This window comes from Aotus nancymaae, unplaced genomic scaffold (genome assembly GCF_030222135.1).
Source record: "Aotus nancymaae isolate 86718 unplaced genomic scaffold, 86718_ANA_hifiasm-v0.15.2.pri h1tg000007l, whole genome shotgun sequence".
NCBI lineage: Eukaryota > Metazoa > Chordata > Mammalia > Primates > Aotidae > Aotus > Aotus nancymaae.
The window spans coordinates 17,299,655-17,317,977 of NW_026988418.1; the positions used below are offsets into that span (position 1 = coordinate 17,299,655).

General features: G+C 44.7%; 1 protein-coding gene across 4 annotated transcripts in view; it reads right to left on the reverse strand.

Annotated features, from left to right (window-relative positions):
• The window catches only part of YIPF1 (Yip1 domain family member 1), a 45,418-nt gene that overhangs the window by 4,766 nt on the left and 22,329 nt on the right, over positions 1-18,323 (reverse strand). For 2 of the 4 annotated variants that reach the window (XM_012442682.3, XM_012442681.2), the window contains 3 exons: positions 18,058-18,240; positions 12,122-12,219; positions 4,390-4,935 (listed from right to left, as the gene is read on the reverse strand). In XM_012442682.3, coding sequence (XP_012298105.1) covers positions 12,130-12,219; positions 18,058-18,240 — 273 coding nt within the window. In that variant the 3' untranslated portion in view covers positions 4,390-4,935; positions 12,122-12,129. Of the gene's footprint in view, positions 1-2,323; positions 2,477-4,389; positions 4,936-12,121; positions 12,220-18,057; positions 18,241-18,323 lie in introns of those variants that run through there. The other 2 variants (XM_064372373.1, XM_064372372.1) reach the window with 2 other exon arrangements.

An 18,323-nucleotide genomic window follows, 5' to 3' on the forward strand; every position in this document is an offset into this window, starting at 1 on the left:
CTCTGTAGCCCAGGCTGGAGTTGCTCAATCTCAGCTCACTGCAACCTCTGCCTTCCAGATTCAAGTGATTCTTCTGCCTCAGCCTCCTGAGTAGCTGGGATTACAGACGCCTGCCACCATGCCTAGCTAATTTTTGTATTTTTAGTAGAGTCGCGGTTTCACCATGTTGGGCAGGCTGGTCTCAAACTCCTGACTTCAGGTGATCTACCTGCCTCGGCCTCCTAAAGTACTGGGATTATAGGCATGAGCCACTGCACCCAGCCCATATTGGTTACTTTTTCTTAAGTTCTTTGATTTCTCTTTATTCATTCTGGAATTTAATCTGTTATCCAACTTTTTCACTTTTTATTCCCTTAAAGCATTATCTGTTGTGTTTATTCACTCTAATAGCCCTTCTATTATAATTCAGCCTTCATTTGGGAAATGAGTTTTCTCTTTTCTTTCCAATTCTTTCCTATTACCTAATTTCTGCCTTATAATTCTGATTAGTGATTTTCTTTCATATCCAGTACCATTTTCTTATTTCAGCTCATTTTAAAATACTGTTATGGTTTTTATCTGGCTTTGTGGGCATGACTGTCTAGAATGCTTTCATTAAAATTAGGGATGTTATTCTGCTCCTTGTTCTAGTTTTCCATATAACAACCTCATTACAAGATTTGACTGCAATCCTTTCTGTTACTCTTTTATACATGAAATTAGTTTTCCTGCACATTTAGGAGGAAGAGGTGGGGCAGAATACCTTTTGTAAATTCAAGGCTTTACAGCTTCCTTTTCTGTTTCCATGACATATTCAAAAATACAGCTCCCTCTTTCTGACATGGCTCTGTTCCCCTCCCCAACTCTCATCTGGACTTCTCTTTCCTTTGCCCCAGATATCCCTGGCCTGCCCTCTTTGTGTTTTGCTCCCTACAGCTTCTTCTCTGGCTGGTTGCTCTAGCTTCTTCAAACTTTACTGTGGACCCCTTGCATGCATGGGCTGCAAACTGGGTGTTACTGTTCTCCCACTTGCCCACTGCACTTTCCAGGGAGCACCTATTGGCTGTTTTGGGGTGCTCTTATTTTCCAATTTCATAGACACCCTGTTGCTATCCTGTGCTTCTTTCCATAAAAATGCTGATATTGTGTAAGTCTTGGTGCTGCCAGAAGATTCCTTCTACTTGAATTTTTGGGTTTGTGGGGATACCTTTTCACCTTTTGTTGTAAATGTCGATATGTTTTGATTTTGCTATCTCAGATGCCCTGTTTTTATGAGAGAATTCAGGGAGTTTCAATAACTATGCTAGTGCCACTGCCATCTTCCCAAAATTCATTTCTCTCAATTCTTTGTATGATACCAACCAATGAAGTCAAGCTGATAATGGACAAACTACTATCAAGTTTTCTAAAAGTAGTGGTTCCAAACTGTAGTGGTTATCTGTCTAAAACCCATTCTCTCTTCCTTCCTCACTGACAGTATTTTGGTTCATTCAGGGTGACAGTGTGGCCAGCTAAAGGGCATTTCCCAGCCTCCCTTGCAGCTAGGGGTAACCAGTAAGACATGAGCTTTCTCATTACAAGCCAGACCAACTCCACTAGCCAACCCTCTTTTACCCTTTCCCTTCCCACTGCCTGTCAAGAGCTGAGTTGAGCTGGAAGAGCTGAGCTGCCAGGATTTGGAATACAGTTAAGACAAGTAACAGCAAGCCTTTCATCACTTACTGTGATGGTATAAGCAAGAGGCTAACCAGGAGAAAGTGCTGGCTCCCCTAATGTTCCATTGCCCACCATAGACCAATGCCAGGCCAGGGTCAAGTGGATCTAGTGCAAACGTGGGGATGGTCTCACTGCCAAGTGATCCCTAAACAAAAGGCTCCTCCCATTTCACAGGCCTGGGGGCTGAGAAGAGGAAGACGGGAAAGGGGTATTCTCCAGTCTCCCCCAGATAAATTGGTCTCTGCAGAGACACCTGAAAGAGGCTATGGCTAGGAGGCCTCCAAACAGAGGAGCCTGGGTATGAAATGCAGATATGTGTAAGAACATCCTTGACTACAGTCCCTTCAGAGATGCATGACACTGGCTGGGCACCCAGTCTGGTGTGGGCAGGCAGCTTTTCCCAAGAGGCCTGTGGGGTAAAGCCTTTGTCAGGCCTGAAAGATCAGGCACGGGCTTTTGGCCTGGAGTCAGACTCCATACCACCTATACTTTGCTGGAGATAACACAGGCATCTTGGGAGTAGATGACAAATTCATGCTAAGGACTGCCAAGCAGAAGAAAAATAAAAAGAGATAGCATCATGGAACAGCCATGTTAACCTCAGACTACCTCTAAATTTCTATTTACACAGGAAAGACAAAACGGCTGACTTATTTAAGCTACTGCTTCTCAGGGTTCTTTTGTAGCTGAATGTAATTCATAAGAGCTGCATGGAGGTCCCAAGGGCAGTGACTCCCAAATGGTGGTGCTGGTTGGTTCATGAAATTTTCACCGGTCTTGGCTAGGTGAGAAAAAATTAAGTTAGTCAGTTTTCCATACAGCTAAACTTATCAAGTTTTTAGTACTAAGATTATGCCCCTCCAGATTATTTGATATTATAATGTCCTTTCTTCTCTAAAGATAATGGTGCTAACTGACAATGCTGGCTGTGTCTAAAACCCTTGCTTAAAAACGAAATCCTGGCCAATTTATTATAGAATCTCCAAACATATTTTTGGAAAAATTTACCAGTGATACCGACTTAAAAGTACTTGGTAGCTTGTAGTCCTAGCAACTTGGGAAGTTGAGGCAGGAGGATCCTTTGAGCCCAGGGGTTTGAAGCTGCAGTAGGCTATGATGGCTCCACTGCACTCCAGCCTGGGCGGCAGAGCAAGACAAAAAAAAAGGTACTTAGTAATAGTAACTAAATTCCTCCTCGGATGGAGAAGACTCAGGGGACACAAAACAGCTGTCTTCAAATATCTGAAGGGAATAAGGCTCAGACTTGTTCTGTGAGGCCCAGGGGCAGAGATAAGACCACCCAGCGATGGCTGCTGAGGCACTTCTGACCGAACAGGCCATTCAAAAGAGGAAATGCTGCCTGGAGAGAGCCAGATACTGGTAGCCACCGAGCAGTGATCACTGGACTGTAAGATCCAGGAGATCAGGGAGCTTGTCTGTTCTGTTCACTGTTCTAGCCCCAGTACCTACAATAGTACCCAGCACATAGTAGGTGCTCAGAATATATTTGTTGGTTAATTAACGGGAGGATATTCAGCATTTGATAGGAGGTTTGCCAAGGTGATGTTAATCTCATTGTAGCCTGATTTGTGTGTTTCCTTTACCTGCATGGTCAACCTTTTAAGTCCAAATGTGTCTTTAGAGCTATCTCAGAAATACATAGGGAACTTTGTCTGGAAGAGGATGATATGGTTTGGCTCTGTGCTGCCACCCAAATCTCATCTTGAATTGTACTCTTGTGGTAGGGACCCAGTGAAAGATACTTTGAATCATGTGGGTGGTTCCCCCATACTGTTCTTATGGTACTGAATAAGTCTCATGAGATCTGATGGTTTACCGGGGGTTCCGCTTTTGCATCTTCCTCATTTTCACTTGCCACTGCCATGTTAAGAAGTGCCTTTCACTTCCTGCCATGATTCTGAGGCCTCCCAGTTATGTGGAACTGTAAGTCCAATTAAACCTCTTTTTCTTCCCAGTCTTGGGTATGTCTATCAGCAGCATGAAAAGAGGTTAATACAGAGGACAACAGAAACAGTAGGGGATCAGCAATCCTGACTATTAGAAGCTCAGCCTCCCAGATCGCATGCATTTTGAAAAAAAAGTATGTTAAAGGTATCTTTGTGGTGTCACTGGTTTCTCTCTTTAATGCACACTAGCCAGGAAGTTGTGCCACCTTGAAGAGGTACTCAAAGTGCCCTAAGAGAATTTTCTGAAATTTGTCAAAACGGGATGTAGATGAACTTTTTTTTTTCTTTTTTTTTTTTAAGAAAAGGTCTCACTTTGTCACCTAGGCTGGAGTAGCTCACTGCAGCCTCAACCTCCAGGCTCAAGTGATCCTCCCACGTGGGCCTCTCAAGTAGCTGGGACTACAGGCATGCGCCACTATACCCAGCTAATTTTTTGTATTTTTTTTTTGTAGAGTCAGGGTTTCACCATGTTGCCCAGACTGTTCTCAACTCCTGAGCTCAAGCAATCCACCCGCCTTGGGCTCCCAAAGTGCTGGGATTAGAGGCGTGAGCCAGAGCTTCTGGCTGAATGTGTTCTAAAACTCATGTTCCATTCTTATAGGAGGAAAAAATCAGATGTCCATTTTAACTCACACATCATAACAGCAAGCACATTCAATCAGATTCTCAGCACAGATAAACAGTCAAGGAGAAACTTGAGGTCAGTCACAAAATGCAGACACAGACATCATGTGAGGTATTTATTTTGCAACCATTAGGTTCAGCGGTCCAGTATCAGGTTACCAAAGACACATTTTCAAGCTTCAGGTAAATCCCACCAAAGTTTCTACTGTTTGCCTACTTTAAGATGGCTAGCATTTGGAGAGAAGAAGCTCCCCCAGGTAGTCTGTACATAATTCAGAGAGAGGACATCAGAACTTAGCATGGGTCTGTTTCAGGTATTAAGGTACCTACAGTGAGTGAAGCATGTCATTTGACTGTGGGTGGCAATGGGACAGCACTGAGCATGCCTAACCCGTCTCCTGGCATTTCAGTCCAATCAACGTATGATCACAATGGTCATCCATGGGTGAAAAAGAAGAGCTTAAAGACACATGTGCTGAGCGACATTTAATTTCTGCTTGTTAAACGGGTGATTAGGCACCAGTGTGGCACCATCCAGACACTGGGAGTTTGTGCCACTCCATCAGTTCTCCTGCTGGCTCTGCTCAGTTTGCTTTCCTGCAGTGGATGCCACTTCCCAAAGAACAATGCTCCAAAAAACAAAAGAGAACTGGAAAACAAAAAGAGCAACTTTAAAGATAAAGAGCCCCCTCCTCCCACAGGAAAGTGCTACATTGCTACATTGTAGAAAAGGATATTCATGTATATTTAGAGGTATAACTCCAACACCAGAGCAGTCTGCTGCTACCAATTCCCCAATTCTTGAGCCTTGAGCCTGATTTTGATGCTCAAAGTAGACCTTACTGTTGGAAGAAAGATGCTGCTTTAAAAAGTTTTCTTCTATTTCCTTGGAAACCCAATGACCCTCTCCAAGCCAAATCCCAAAGCTACCTTCACTCATCCTTCTCTTTGTCTCTTCTCCATGACAGCACTGTATTAAGCACTAGAGGAGGAAAGATCAAGTGGATATGGAGGGACTTAAAAAGCTGGGACCTGGAAAACTGCGGTAGTTGAAATGTAAGGTTATACGGGAGATAATGGCAGGATATGAGGCAGGACAAATAAATCAGGGGTAGATTGTGGCAATGCAGGGGGTTACAATTTTGTTCTTTGGGCAATAGCGGGCCAAAAAAATGTTTCTAAGTAGGGAAGTGACACAGTCAAAGCGGTGGTCAGAATTACAAATTTTCAAAGACCCCTGTGTCTGTGTATAGGATGAATTGGAAGAAGGAAAAGAAAAGAGGTGGAGAAAGCCATCATGTTACTGCTACAGTTCACATATGAAATGACTGGTCCTGAACACTGGGTATGGTAATGACAGGACAGAGTTGAGAGATACTTTAGAGGCAGAAAGGACAAGTCTTGCTGACTAATACAATGTGGAAGGTGAGTGGGGGGAATCTACAATCTACCCTGATGCTGAGGTTTCTACCTTGAGTGACTGGACAGATTTCTTAATTGATCTAACAAATATTAAGGACACATATGCCAGGTACTGGGTACAGTGATGAACAAGACAGACATGGTCCAACTGGCAAGGAACCAGTCTACCAAGAGAAGCAACGGGGCAAACAAATACAGAAAATATTTACTTAATTACAAACTTAACTTGCCAGGCGAGGATGTAATAAGGAATTGAACCTACTCTGCAGTCAGGGACAATATAAATGGTGGCGCCATTCGCTGAGACAGGAAATCATGAGGAGGATCTGGTTGTAGTGGGGATGAGTATACTCTGGGACGTTATGAATTTGAGGCAACTGTCAGTATACCTAGCTGGGGATTTGCAAGAGATGGAAACTTGGAAAGAGGGGCTGGACATAGAGTGAAATCCAGGGGAGACTAAAAAATATGGTGGAGAATAAGTTCCTAATGCATAGCCTTCTACTTGGGAGAATGAGCCAGGCCTCTTTGGAGGTATCAACTGGGCAATACCACATTCAGATGTCAGCATTTGATGATATCATGAAGGTAAGGCTGAGGCAAGGGCTATCTGCCTAAGTCTACTGGCTCAAGAAAAGAGAAACATTGACAACAAAATATCTGTGAAAAGTGGCGGGAGAAGGGCAGATGCTGTAATTTGCTGGAGTGAAAGAATCTAAAGCCCTGATCAGTCTTTTAGTAACCATCAACTTGGGTTCTGAAATGCTAAATAAAGGTAGGGACAAACGGGCCCACAGAGCAAGCATTGAAGATTTTATTTTCATAAACATATACTCTGTTTTTCTCTCATCTTTCTAGTTGTCTGTTCCAAATTAATGTTAAGACTAGGGAAGGCATGTCTCAGAATGTATCCTATTATTAAGCAATGCATGACTATAACTGGAGGCTCCCCTGTGATCCTGAGGTTCCAGGGAGAGAAGGTGTTCTCCCAGGAATGTGTTCTAAGCTAAGCCTTCCAATGCTCTCCTGGGAATGTGCTCTAGGCTAAGTTTTCCAATACACAGATTTACATGGGGAAGGCAGGTTACTAGTGAAATTAGAAGCCATTATTTTTCAGTAAAAGCTGGGAGTCTAGAGATGACAGTAGAAGGCACAGCCAGCTTGTAAATCTGCAGCACTCAGGGCTCTGGACAGTTTCTCTATCAGCAAAGCAATTGATGCTTCTGCCAGGGAGGCTGCAAAGAAGCTGTTCATCACTACCTCATCTGGAGACTTGACACCCAAATGGAAGCACTAACACCCAAGTTTATAGGTCTGAACAAAGTCCAGAGGTGTCGAATCTGTGTAAACCTGGATGTGAAGTTTTCAAGGGGCCTGAGGGCCAGGCTCTTCTCAGATGCTGCTCGGACTCCCTGAAGGCCTTTACTACCAAAATGAAATGAAGTAACCCAAGTCCTAGCTCAGGGGCAGGTTGGGAGAGACCCTCACCATGGCAATGCCAGTACTTTGGGCCAAGAGAGAGACCTAGGAAACTGTTGCCATTGTATTCTCTACCTCTGTCCCTCTCCAGCTGCGCTAGAATTTTCTTGTTCTCAGTGATGTGAGTCCACATCATGTTATCATGCCCCCGTATAACCTAGGTCTTCAGCTGCCCAAAAGCCAAGGGTAGCAGACTACTCTTTCCAGAACAGCTAACTGACTGTGCTCAACTTTCATGACCCAGTTCCAACAAGATCCCCTCTATGAAGCTTCCCTCCAGGCCAACTCCAACTGAGTCCCTCCCTTCTTGGTGCCATAATGCTACACTGACAACTTGGCTATGCCATTTAAAGCTTTAATAATTCCTATATGGATTGACAACAGTATATGCAAATACTTCAAATATATACATATCACTAGTTTGTGCTGTGACAGAGACTCTAAAGTGGCCTCCAGTGATCCCCACCTGTCTCTAGGCATTCATGCCCTTGTGTAATTCCCTTCCCTAGAAGGTAGGTGAGACCTGTGACTTGCTTCTAATCAATAGAAGATGGCAAAGGTGATAACCATCTCTTCCATGTTTATATTATACAGGACAGCAACTTCCATCTCACTATCAGACTTGATTGTCTCTCTCTCCCTTTATGGCTTGATGAAGTAAGTGATCATACGGAGAGGCTCCTGTGGCAAGGAAGCGAGGGTGGCCTCCAAATGCCCGTCAGCAAGAAAGCCCTCCTTCTAAGAAACCACAGGAACTGAATCCTGCCAACAACCTTGTGAGTTGGGAAGCAGATCTTTTCCCAGTCTAGATTTCAGGTGAGACGCCAGCCCTGGCCAACATTTTGACTGCAGCCTTGAGAGAGAATCTGAAGTAGAAGAGCAAGCTAAGCTATGCCCAGAGTCCTACCCCACAGCAACTGTGACAATGTGTACTGTGGTAATGTCACTGGGCACCAGTAGATAATACAGCACTCAAACTCTCAGCTGTTAAGACAGGCAATCAAAGCAGTGTGGAGTCTGCTATTAAACACCCCTAGACCCACAGAGGAAGGCTCCATCAAACAGCCAAAGGCTAGCAGTGAGAACCTGCACATTTTAGTGGTATAAAGAACATTTGTCTAAAAAATGGGAAAGCGAAAAACCTCAAAATTTGGCTCCCCAAGGCTTAGATAGGAGTCCCAGGTCTGCCTCTAAGAGGCAGGTGATCTTAGTCAACCCAGATGTACTAAGCCCAGGCTTCTCCTCTATACATACAATGTGGTCAATAGGGCCGAGCACGGTGGTTCACGCCTATAATTCCAGCACTTTGGGAGGCCGAGGCTAGCGGATCACGAGGTCAGGAGTTCAAGACCAGACTGGCCAACATGGTGAAACCCTGTCTCTACTAAAAAAAAAAAAATACAAAAATTAGCTGGGCATGGTGGCTCGTGCCTGGACTCCCAGCATCTTGGGAGGCTGAGGTACGAGAATTGCTTGAACTGGTACCCAGCAGGCGGAGGTTGCAGTGAGCAGAGATCGTGCCACTGTACTCCAGCCTGGGATACAGAGCGAGACTCCATTTCAAAAAAAAAAAAAAATGTGGTCAATAGGGCTGGTAAGAGTGGCCAATGAGAGGGTAAACTAGAAAGTGTTTTGTTGCTGGGCATGGTGGCTCACGCCTGTAATCCTAGCACTTTGGGAGGCTGAGATGGGCGGATCACCTGAGGTCAGAAGTTCAAGACCAGCCTGACCAACATGGAGAAACCCCATCTCTACTAAAAATACAAAAAATTAGCTGGGCATGGTGGCGCATGCCTGTAATCCTAGCTACTTGGGAGGCTGAGGCAGTAGAATGGCTTGAACCTGGGAGGTGGAGGTTGCAGTGAGCCGAGATCATGCCACTGTACTCCAGCCTGGGCAACAAGAACAAAACTCTGTCTAAAAAAAAAAAAAAAAAGAAAAGAAAGTGTTTTGTCAAATGGAAAGTAACAGATACACGTTAGTTTGCCCCAGAGCTCTGGGGTGGCTTTGGATAAGGCGCTGTCCTCCCTTGGCCTCAGCTTCCTTACTGTAAAATGAGGAGGGAAGCCCATGCTATTTAATGTCTCCAAGGGCTCTGACCTTCTTTGATTCTAACATCACATATCCATGAGAAGAGAGGAAGAGGGGCAAGTGGTAGACTATATCATTTTACAATAGTTGCCCAGTCATTCTACTGGCCAGTGTGACTGTCTTACCATCAAGGAACTGGAAGGCATTTGACCAGTCATATCTAGTCAACCTGCAGGGCCTGGATTCCTCAATTAAGAGGGAAAATCCCTATTTGTTTTACAAAAAGAAAAAAAGGATCAAGGTAAAGTCAGTGGAAGCCACCAAATTTCAATACAAATGACTGATGTACTTTCAGAGGGGCAGTAGCTTTGATTTTATTGCTGAGCACCTTAATTATGTGCCAGGAGCTTTTATAAAAATAATCTCCAATCTTATATAGGTTGCATCATCTTTATTTTAAAGACAAGTTAGCTGAGGCTCAAAAAGAGTAAGCCCCTTACCCAAGGCACATTGCTAGTACATGGTAGGGCTGGGATTTATCATTATTATTATTAGAGACAGGTTTTCATCCAGGTAGAGTGCAGTGATCTTATCATCCAGAGGAGCACCAGGCTAGAGTGCAGTGGCGCAATCACAACTCACTTTAATCTCCATCTCCTAGGCTCAAGTGATCCTCTGATCCTCTGACCTCCTGACTAGCTGGGACTACAGGAGCATGCCACCAAGCCCAGCTAATTTTATATATATATATATATATATTTGAAACAGAGTCTTGCTCTTTCACCAGGCTGGAGTGCAGTGGCACGATCTTGGCTCACTGTAACCTCCGTCTCCCGGATTCAAGAGATTCCTCTGTCTCAGCCTCCTGAGTAGCTGGGACTACAGGTGCGCACTACCACGCCCAGCTAATTTTTTATGTTTTAGTAGAGATGGGATTTCATCATGGCCAGGATGGTCTTGATCTCCTGACCTCATGATCTGCCCACCTCAGCCTCCCAAAGTGCTGAGATTACAGGCGTGAACCACTGCACCCGGCCAATTTTTTATATTTTTTGTAGAAATGGGGTTTTGTCGTATTGCCCAGGTTGGTCTCAAACTCCTAAGCTCAAGTGATCTTCCTGCCTCAGCCTCCCAGAGTGCTAGGATTATAGGCGTGAGCCACTACATCCAGCCTGGAATTTATTTATTTATTATTATTATTTTTTGAGACAGAGTCTCACTCTGTCACCCAGGCTAGAGTGCAGTGGCGTGACCTCGGTTCACTGCAACCTCCACCTCCTGGGTTCAAGCAATTTTCCTGCCTCAGCCTCCCGAGTAGCTGGGACTGCAGGTGTGTGCCACTACACCTGGCTAACTTTTTATTTTTAGTAGAGATGGGGTTTCACCATGTTGGTCAGGATGGTCCTGAACTCCTGACCTCTGGTGATCCGCCCGCCTTGGCCTCCCAAAAGGATTATAGGCATGAACCACTGCACCCTGCCCCAGCCTGGGATTTAATTTTAATTTTATTTAACTCTAAGCCCCTGGTTTTTGCACATATCTCATGGCTCTGGGAGACAGCAGCTTGGGCAGAAAAGACAGTCTGTGATTACAAAGCAAAGTAAAGGTTCTTGGCCTACAGCAGGATCATGTGCAGAGTGTGGGTTCATTTATTCGTGCCACAAACATTTACTGAGCGCCCTATGTATACCAGGTTATGTGGTAGGCAATGAAGATATAGAGTAACACCATTCCTTGTTCTTGCAGAGCTGAGTCTAACTGGTGAGACCCTGTCATATACAGAGGACAAATGAATGAATAAATAGCTGAATGAATGGACAGGCAGATGGACACACAATCAGTCAGCCATTAGTGTTTCAAGCACCATGAGAGTGATGCTTAATGCAAAGTGTAATGGGATCACCAGATAAGTGATAAGACTAGACAAATGGCCAGGTGCGGTAGCTCATGCCTGTAATCCCAGCACTTTGGGTGGCCAAGGCAGGTGGATCACATGAGGTCAGGAGTTCGAGACCAGCCTGGCCAATATGGTGAACTCCCATGTCTACTAAACATACAAAAGGGTGTGGTGGTGTATGCCTATAATCCCAGCTACTTGGGAGGCTGAGGTGGGAGAACTTGTTGAACTCAGGAGGCAGAGACTGCAGTGAGCCAAGATTGTGCCACTGCACTTCAGCCTGGACTACAGAGACCCTGTCTCAAACAAAAAAAGGAAAAGATCAGACAAGTGATGGCAATCAGAAGGGAAGAAACATTTCAGACAACTGGAATGGCAAGTGCAAAGGCATAAACATGTTTGGCTGTGGCAAGATGTTCCATTCGGCCGCAGCCTTGGTACACTGAGGAGGTAGAACAGGGAGATAAGGAACAAACCATGAAGCGGGTCTTTTTCCTATCCTCTAACCCACCGAGCTAACCATTGACAGTGGAATCATTAAAGAGGCCCTGAGAACACACAAGCCATGAAAATTTGAGAACTCCATGAGTAATTCAAAAAGGGTCACACTTAAGTTCTGAGGCCAGTATGAGATGTCACAGAGACACTAGAAAAAAAACCACCAAGATTGTTACAAAATGGAACAAACCCATATCGTGCTCTAGGAAAGGGTTCAGGGAGAAGAGAGTCTTCTCTGCTGGGACCAAAAGCAGGTGCTCCTCTTACAGAAGAATCTAAGAGCTCATGTTATCCAACTCTTTGAAGTCAGTATCATGCAGATTTCAAATCTGAAGCCTTAATAAGAGGAACACAGAAACACAGACATGCACATGCACAATCCCACACTGAACTGTGCAGAAGGATAAAAGGGTCTGGCCCTCTGTGCTTGAAGCTAACAGCAACAGAACGGAAACACCTGCCCATGTTTTACAGCACCACACAGCAAGATAAAAATATAATCTCTTACTTTCCTCATTAGCTGGACTTGGCTGCAGCAACTGTTTGGTTTGGAATAGCTGTAGTTGTTGGGAGATGGTCCATCTCTGGTGCATCAAAAAAGTATGCCTGTGGGAAAAGGAGACCCAGGAGGGAATTAAAAAAACAATGGTCTGCATAAGTGTTCTTTTAGACTCCATGCTAATAGTACTTTCGGGCTCTCGCGACCCCTAAGTTCTTCCTACCATGTTTGCCATCACACTAAACTACGACCATCTCTGTTTACGTTTGTCTCACTAAATTGTGAGTACTTTTAAAAATTTAACTACCATGTATTGAGCACTTACTATATTACGTGACTTCCTCTTAAGAACCCTGTGAGGTTGTTATGATTATCCTCATTAGACAGATAAAGACACTAAGGCTCAGAGAGACTGTCATTTGATCAGGTGAACATGGCTAATGAGAGATGAAGCCAAGACTGAAAGCTAGGTCTGTCTGACTCCAAAGCACAAGTTCCTAATCACTATATTATGTAGTCTTTTCTCCAGGGCAAAGCCTGTATCCTCCTTCTTTTTTTTTTTTTTTTGAGATAGTCTCACTCTGTCGCCAAGGTTGGAGTGCAGTGGCTCAATCTCAGCTCACCACAACCTCCACCTCCTGGGTTGAAGTGATTCTCCTGCCTCAGCCTCCCGAGTAGCTGGGATTACAGGCACACACCACCATGCCCAGCTAATTTTTGTATTTTTAGTAGAGATGGGGTTTCACCAGGTTAGTCAGGCTGGACTTGAACTCCTGATCTCGTGATCTGCCCACCTTGGCCTCCCAAAATGCTGGGATTACAGGTGTGACCCACCGCACCCGCCCTTCTTCCTCCTTGTGTCACCAGCACCCCTGCACAGAGCCTGACACACTACGTAACCAATCAATACCTAATAAACTGGACTACATTAGCTTGTTGCTAAACTAGTTAGTTGGCTTTCTGCAAGGACCTTGAAAAGAAAGTGTTAGGTGTGCTTTACCTAAAAATTCTTCAGCTAGAAGAGGTTTGGTAAGTACTTCCACTCACCATCTACAATGTAACTGTCAAAAGTGAGAATGAGGTGGAGAAGGGAAGACATAAGGAGAATCTTTCCACCTGTCTCAAGGTCTAGAGAAACCTAACTTGAGCCCAGGAAAATACCAATCTCACTAGCTTTTAATACTGGTTGTTCAAAGGAAAGGTGAATCATCAAGGACCACTGAACGCCCATGACACCCCCTTGGGGTCAGTGCCCTTAGGAAGGCACACTGTTAGAAAGCCACCAAGGGCTCACACCTGTAATCCCAGCACTTTGGGAGGCTGAGGCGGGCAGATCACCTGAGGTCTGGAGTTCGAGACCAGCCTGACCAACGTGGAGAAACCTCGTCTCTACTAAAAACACAAAATTAGTCGTGTATGGTGGTGCATGCCTGTAATCCCAGCTACTTTGGAGGCTGAGGCACAGGAGAATTGGTTGAACCCAGGAGGCGGAGGTTGCAGTGAGCCAAAATCGTGCCATTGCACACCAGCCTGGGCAACAAGAACGAAACTCCGTCTCAAAAAAAAAAAAAAGCCACCAAGCACCACTTTTCACCGGTTCTGCTCTATATCAGCCAGAAGGGGGCACCAACATGACATGCTGGAGCTCTCCCCCTACCTGTTGCTCTTCCATATTTAACTGTTTTTGAAAACTTCCCAGATGATGCCTTTCTGGAGACTCCCTCTAGTTTGCCACATTCCCAGAGCAATTCCATTATTTTTAAGAGGCTCACCACCTAGGAACACTTCCAGCAGCTGTTTTCTGGGGCAAGGAACAAAGAGTCCCTAACTTAAGTGGGGGATGGGGCTGCAGTGCTAGTGCTGGGCTCCTCCAGTTCTCCTGCAGGTGCACTGTGCCACAGCCAGGATGCAGGAACAAAGCCTTTCTTCTAGGCTACCACAGGACACCCTTGTAAGACAAAATGAACAAAAAGGCCCAGGTTCTACAGCTGGCTCTGCTACTACCTCATACTGTGACTTCAGACAAGTTGTTCCACCCACTTTAGCCTCAGCTTTCTGATCTATAAAATTTAAGGATTAGAAAAGACTATCTTAGCTGGGTGTGGTGACTCACACCTGTAATCCCAGCACTTTGGGAGACCAAGGCGGGTGGATCACTTGAGGCCATGAGTTCGAGACTAGCCTGGCCAACATGGCGAAATTCCATCTCTACTAAAAATACAAAAATTAGCCAGGCATGGTGGCACATGCCTGTCATCTCAGCTACTCAGGAGGCTGAGGGACAAGAATCGCTTGAGCCCAGGAGGTGGAGGCTGCAGTGAGCCGAGATCACACCGCTGCACTCCAGCCTGGGTGACAGAGGGAAACTCTTGTCTCAAAAAAGAAAAGATGATCTCTTAGGGCTATTCCTTGAACAATCTTGAATCCTAAGATTCACTAATTCCACAAATGCTTACAACAATCACAGCCATCATTTGGGGAGTACCTACTGTGTACCAGGCACATAATTGATCATTAATCTGCTCAAAAATGCTGTAACAGGCCATTTTATCCCTTTAAAGATGAGAAAGTTGAGGCTCAAAGACATGGAGATTTTCCCAAGGCTAGATAGCTATGTGTCTGAGCTAGGATTTCAATCCAGTCGAGTCCATCTCCACTGGAGCATCTCTAGTCTGCGCTCTTCTAATTCTCCAACACATCCTGCAGCTTGGCACTAAGTCTATGTCCAGTCCAGATCTAGGCACCGTAGAGACCTCGAAGCTGAATCAGCAGCTCTCTGCAAGTAGGGGTAGGGCACGGTTCCCTGTAAAAGCCAGCAGTAACCACCTCAAACTTAGGCTGGTACATCTCCAAACATAAAACAAGGATGAAGCCTCTGGGTGCTTCCTTAGTCATCCCTGCCAGATGTGTTCTGGTATAACTTAGCTATGTACAATCACTGAGGGGCCCCTGGCAGGTATGGGGCTGTCATATGCTTCACTGCACTAAGGCAAAAACACCAATCTGTATTCCCCAGGAGAGAGTGAGAAAGCCGAGCTGTCTGGTTCAGCTGGTGCCCCTCAGCTCAAATAACTCCCTGCCAGTTCCTCTCTCTTCCCTAACAATAATAACAGTGTCTTCCACTTACACTACTGGTCATATTTTCCATGCTGCATGTATCATTCAATCCTTGCAACAGTAAAGATGCTGCCATGGCATGCCCGATCGGCTCCTGTTTCTAAGTGAAGAGGCAGGAGTCCAGAGAAGGGGAAATCACCCAAGCAGGGGGTAGTGGAGCTGGGACTGGAACCCAAGTTTCCTAACTTCTGGCTCAGCTCTTCTGCAGTGCACAACACCTCAGAAGAAAAAGGAGGGGGTGGTCACTGTGGAGAACAAAACCCAGGCACGGTGGGCCCCTGGTTGGACACCTGACCACGGGATGTGATAGGTAGAGACAGTGTTTCACCATGTTGCCAAGGCTAGTTTCAAACTCCTGAGCTCAAGAGATCTGCCTGCAACTTCCTCCCACAGTGCTGGGATTACAGGCCTGAGCTACCACGCCCAGCCTGAAATGGGTTCTTAATAATAATCATAATAGCTCCCTGCTCCACTGTTCAATCTGCCCTCTTCCTATTCCTTAGAGAAATGAGAAAGGCAATGCCTCTTCTCCTGCCTTCTTCTCTTCACCAATATCTGTCAGGTGCGTGAGGGGAAGAACTTCAAAACAGAGATGGGGGATGCTGGTGAGGGACAAGAGATCCCAGTGAGAGTTAGTTACAATGAAAAGGTTGTTCTTGAGCAGAGAGAAAGGTCCCAGAAGAGTCACGGCAGCATTTTAGAGAATCAACTTGGAGATTCCAAGTGTCAGACGTTAATAGTGTCATTCTGCCATGAGGCAAACCACAAGGCCCGCCTCAAGGGTTTAAAGCTAACACACATGTAAAGTACATGTAAACTAGGTTTGTGTTTCACAACTTGGCACTTTTTATGAGACTTGTTTAATGATAAAGCATTGGGATTTCATTAATGCATTTAATGAGACATGGTTATCTACACAAAAATGTTAAAGGTCAAATAGTGCCAAAGAAACATTTACTCCTAAAATTTGCAAAACCTGACCAAGGGCCCGGAAACCTGCCATGTGGAAAATTTTGTAAATGCTAGAGGACACCTTCCCATGGGCATGGCCTTGCCTTTATTAGTGACCTTAACATTCTTGGACTTTGATTTTTTTTCAAAACCTGCAACAGGGCTTGTTAAGGTTTTGGACAACAAATTTTGTGCACAATGTGAACAGAATATACAAAACCATGTCTCCTTAGGATCAAAGGAAAGGGACCTAATTGATGGGCATTTTGGAGGACAAGTTCTATGTTAAGTGCTTTATAGATATCATTTTATTTGACTCTCAGAACAACCTTGTGGCAGGAAATATACCCATGTCACAGATTAAGAAATTAAGATTCAGAGAGGAACAGTAACATCTCCAAGTTCACACAGCCAATAAGTGACAGAGCTGGTCTTCAATCTGGGCTTATCTGACTCAAAAGCACATGCTCTCCCGAAAAAGATACCTAGACACATGAAATCAAACACAAAATGTTGTTCACCTTAAAAGTAACTCCACTTTCCTATATCTGACTTCATTGTCAAGCTTTCTAGCTTTAAATTTAAACTTTAAACTTTCTACCTTTAAATAAAACTTTAAGCTGGGCACAGCAGCTCACGCCTGTAATCCCAGCACTTTGGGAGGCCAAGACAGGCAGATCAAAAGGTCAGGAGATTGAGACCATCCTGGCCAACATAGCAAAACCCTGTCTCTACTAAAAATAGAAAAATTAGCTGGGCGTGGTGGCGTATGCCTGTAATCCCAGCTACTCCAGAGGCTGAGGCAGGAGAATCACTTGAACCAGGGAGGTGGTGATTGCAGTGAGCTGAGATCGCACTACTGCACTCCAGTCTGGGTGACAGAGCAACACTCCCTCTCAAAAAAACAAAAATAAATAAATAAAAACTTTAAATTTCAAAAATCTTTCTAGGTATGTGCAGAAAATCAGCAAAGGCATCCAAAAACAGAATTCTCCAATCCCAGCTCCCTAGCCCTATATAGTCACCCCACCATATTCACAGGCTCAGTCCTCAGGCTCAACCAACCACGATGAAAAATATTCTTTAAAGATATATAAGTCAAAAAAAATGACAAAATACAAATTTTAAAATATAGTATAACAACTACTTATATAACATTTACATTGTACTAGGTATTATGAGTTATCTGGAAATGATGTAAAGCACATAGGAGGATGTGTGTACACCATTTTTATATAGGGGACTTGAGCACCAATGCTTTGGTAGAGGGTCCTGGAACCAACCACACCCCTACAACCCCAATACTGAGGAACGAACGTATGTAGACACTCATCTACCCGTATTTCCTCTGGTCAGACCCCAAATTCTAACTAGATTACTGAAATTAGGCAAAACCAAAGACTAAAGTCAAATTCTCATAATTTCACCACTTCCCATGTAGGTGAGTCTATTTAAAATGGTATTTTATTTCATAGAATCTTTTTTTTTTTTTTTGAGAGAGGGTCTCCCTCGGTCACCCAGGCTGGAGCACAGGGGCACGATCTCAGCTCACTGCAACCCCCACCTCCTGAGCTCAAGCGATCCTTCTACCTCAGCCTCCCAAGTACCAGGTTTAGAATCGCTTGAGCCACCATGTCCAGCTAATTTTTGTATTTTTAGTAGAGATGGGATTTTGCCATGTTGCTCAGGCTGGTCTGGAACTCCTAAGCTCAAGAGATCCACCCACTTGGGCCTCCCAAAGTGCTGGGATTAGAGGCGTGAGCCAACGTGCCCAGTCCATGGAGTCGGTTCTAAAAGAACTGTTGTGTCTAACAATTTGAGGTTTTTTAGCATTTGGATATAAAACACACCAAAAGAATATAGGAATGAACCCATACCAAGCAGCCCACAGAAAGCAGCATATGAAGCAACACAATTGTCATAATTGTGGCCAATGCAACGCGTCGGTTATCCTCACGAACAGCTGGCCAAAATGTCATTGCCAAGACAGATCCTGAGATGCCCAGGGCAATCATGACTAGAATCCAACGAACAGCTTTCTGGGGGATAATCCACAGTATCTGAAAGAAGACAAAAGGAGGATGGGGGAGTTCTTTGGAGGCATTTGTTCATTCCAGGCATTTATGTTTACAAAGACCCCTGA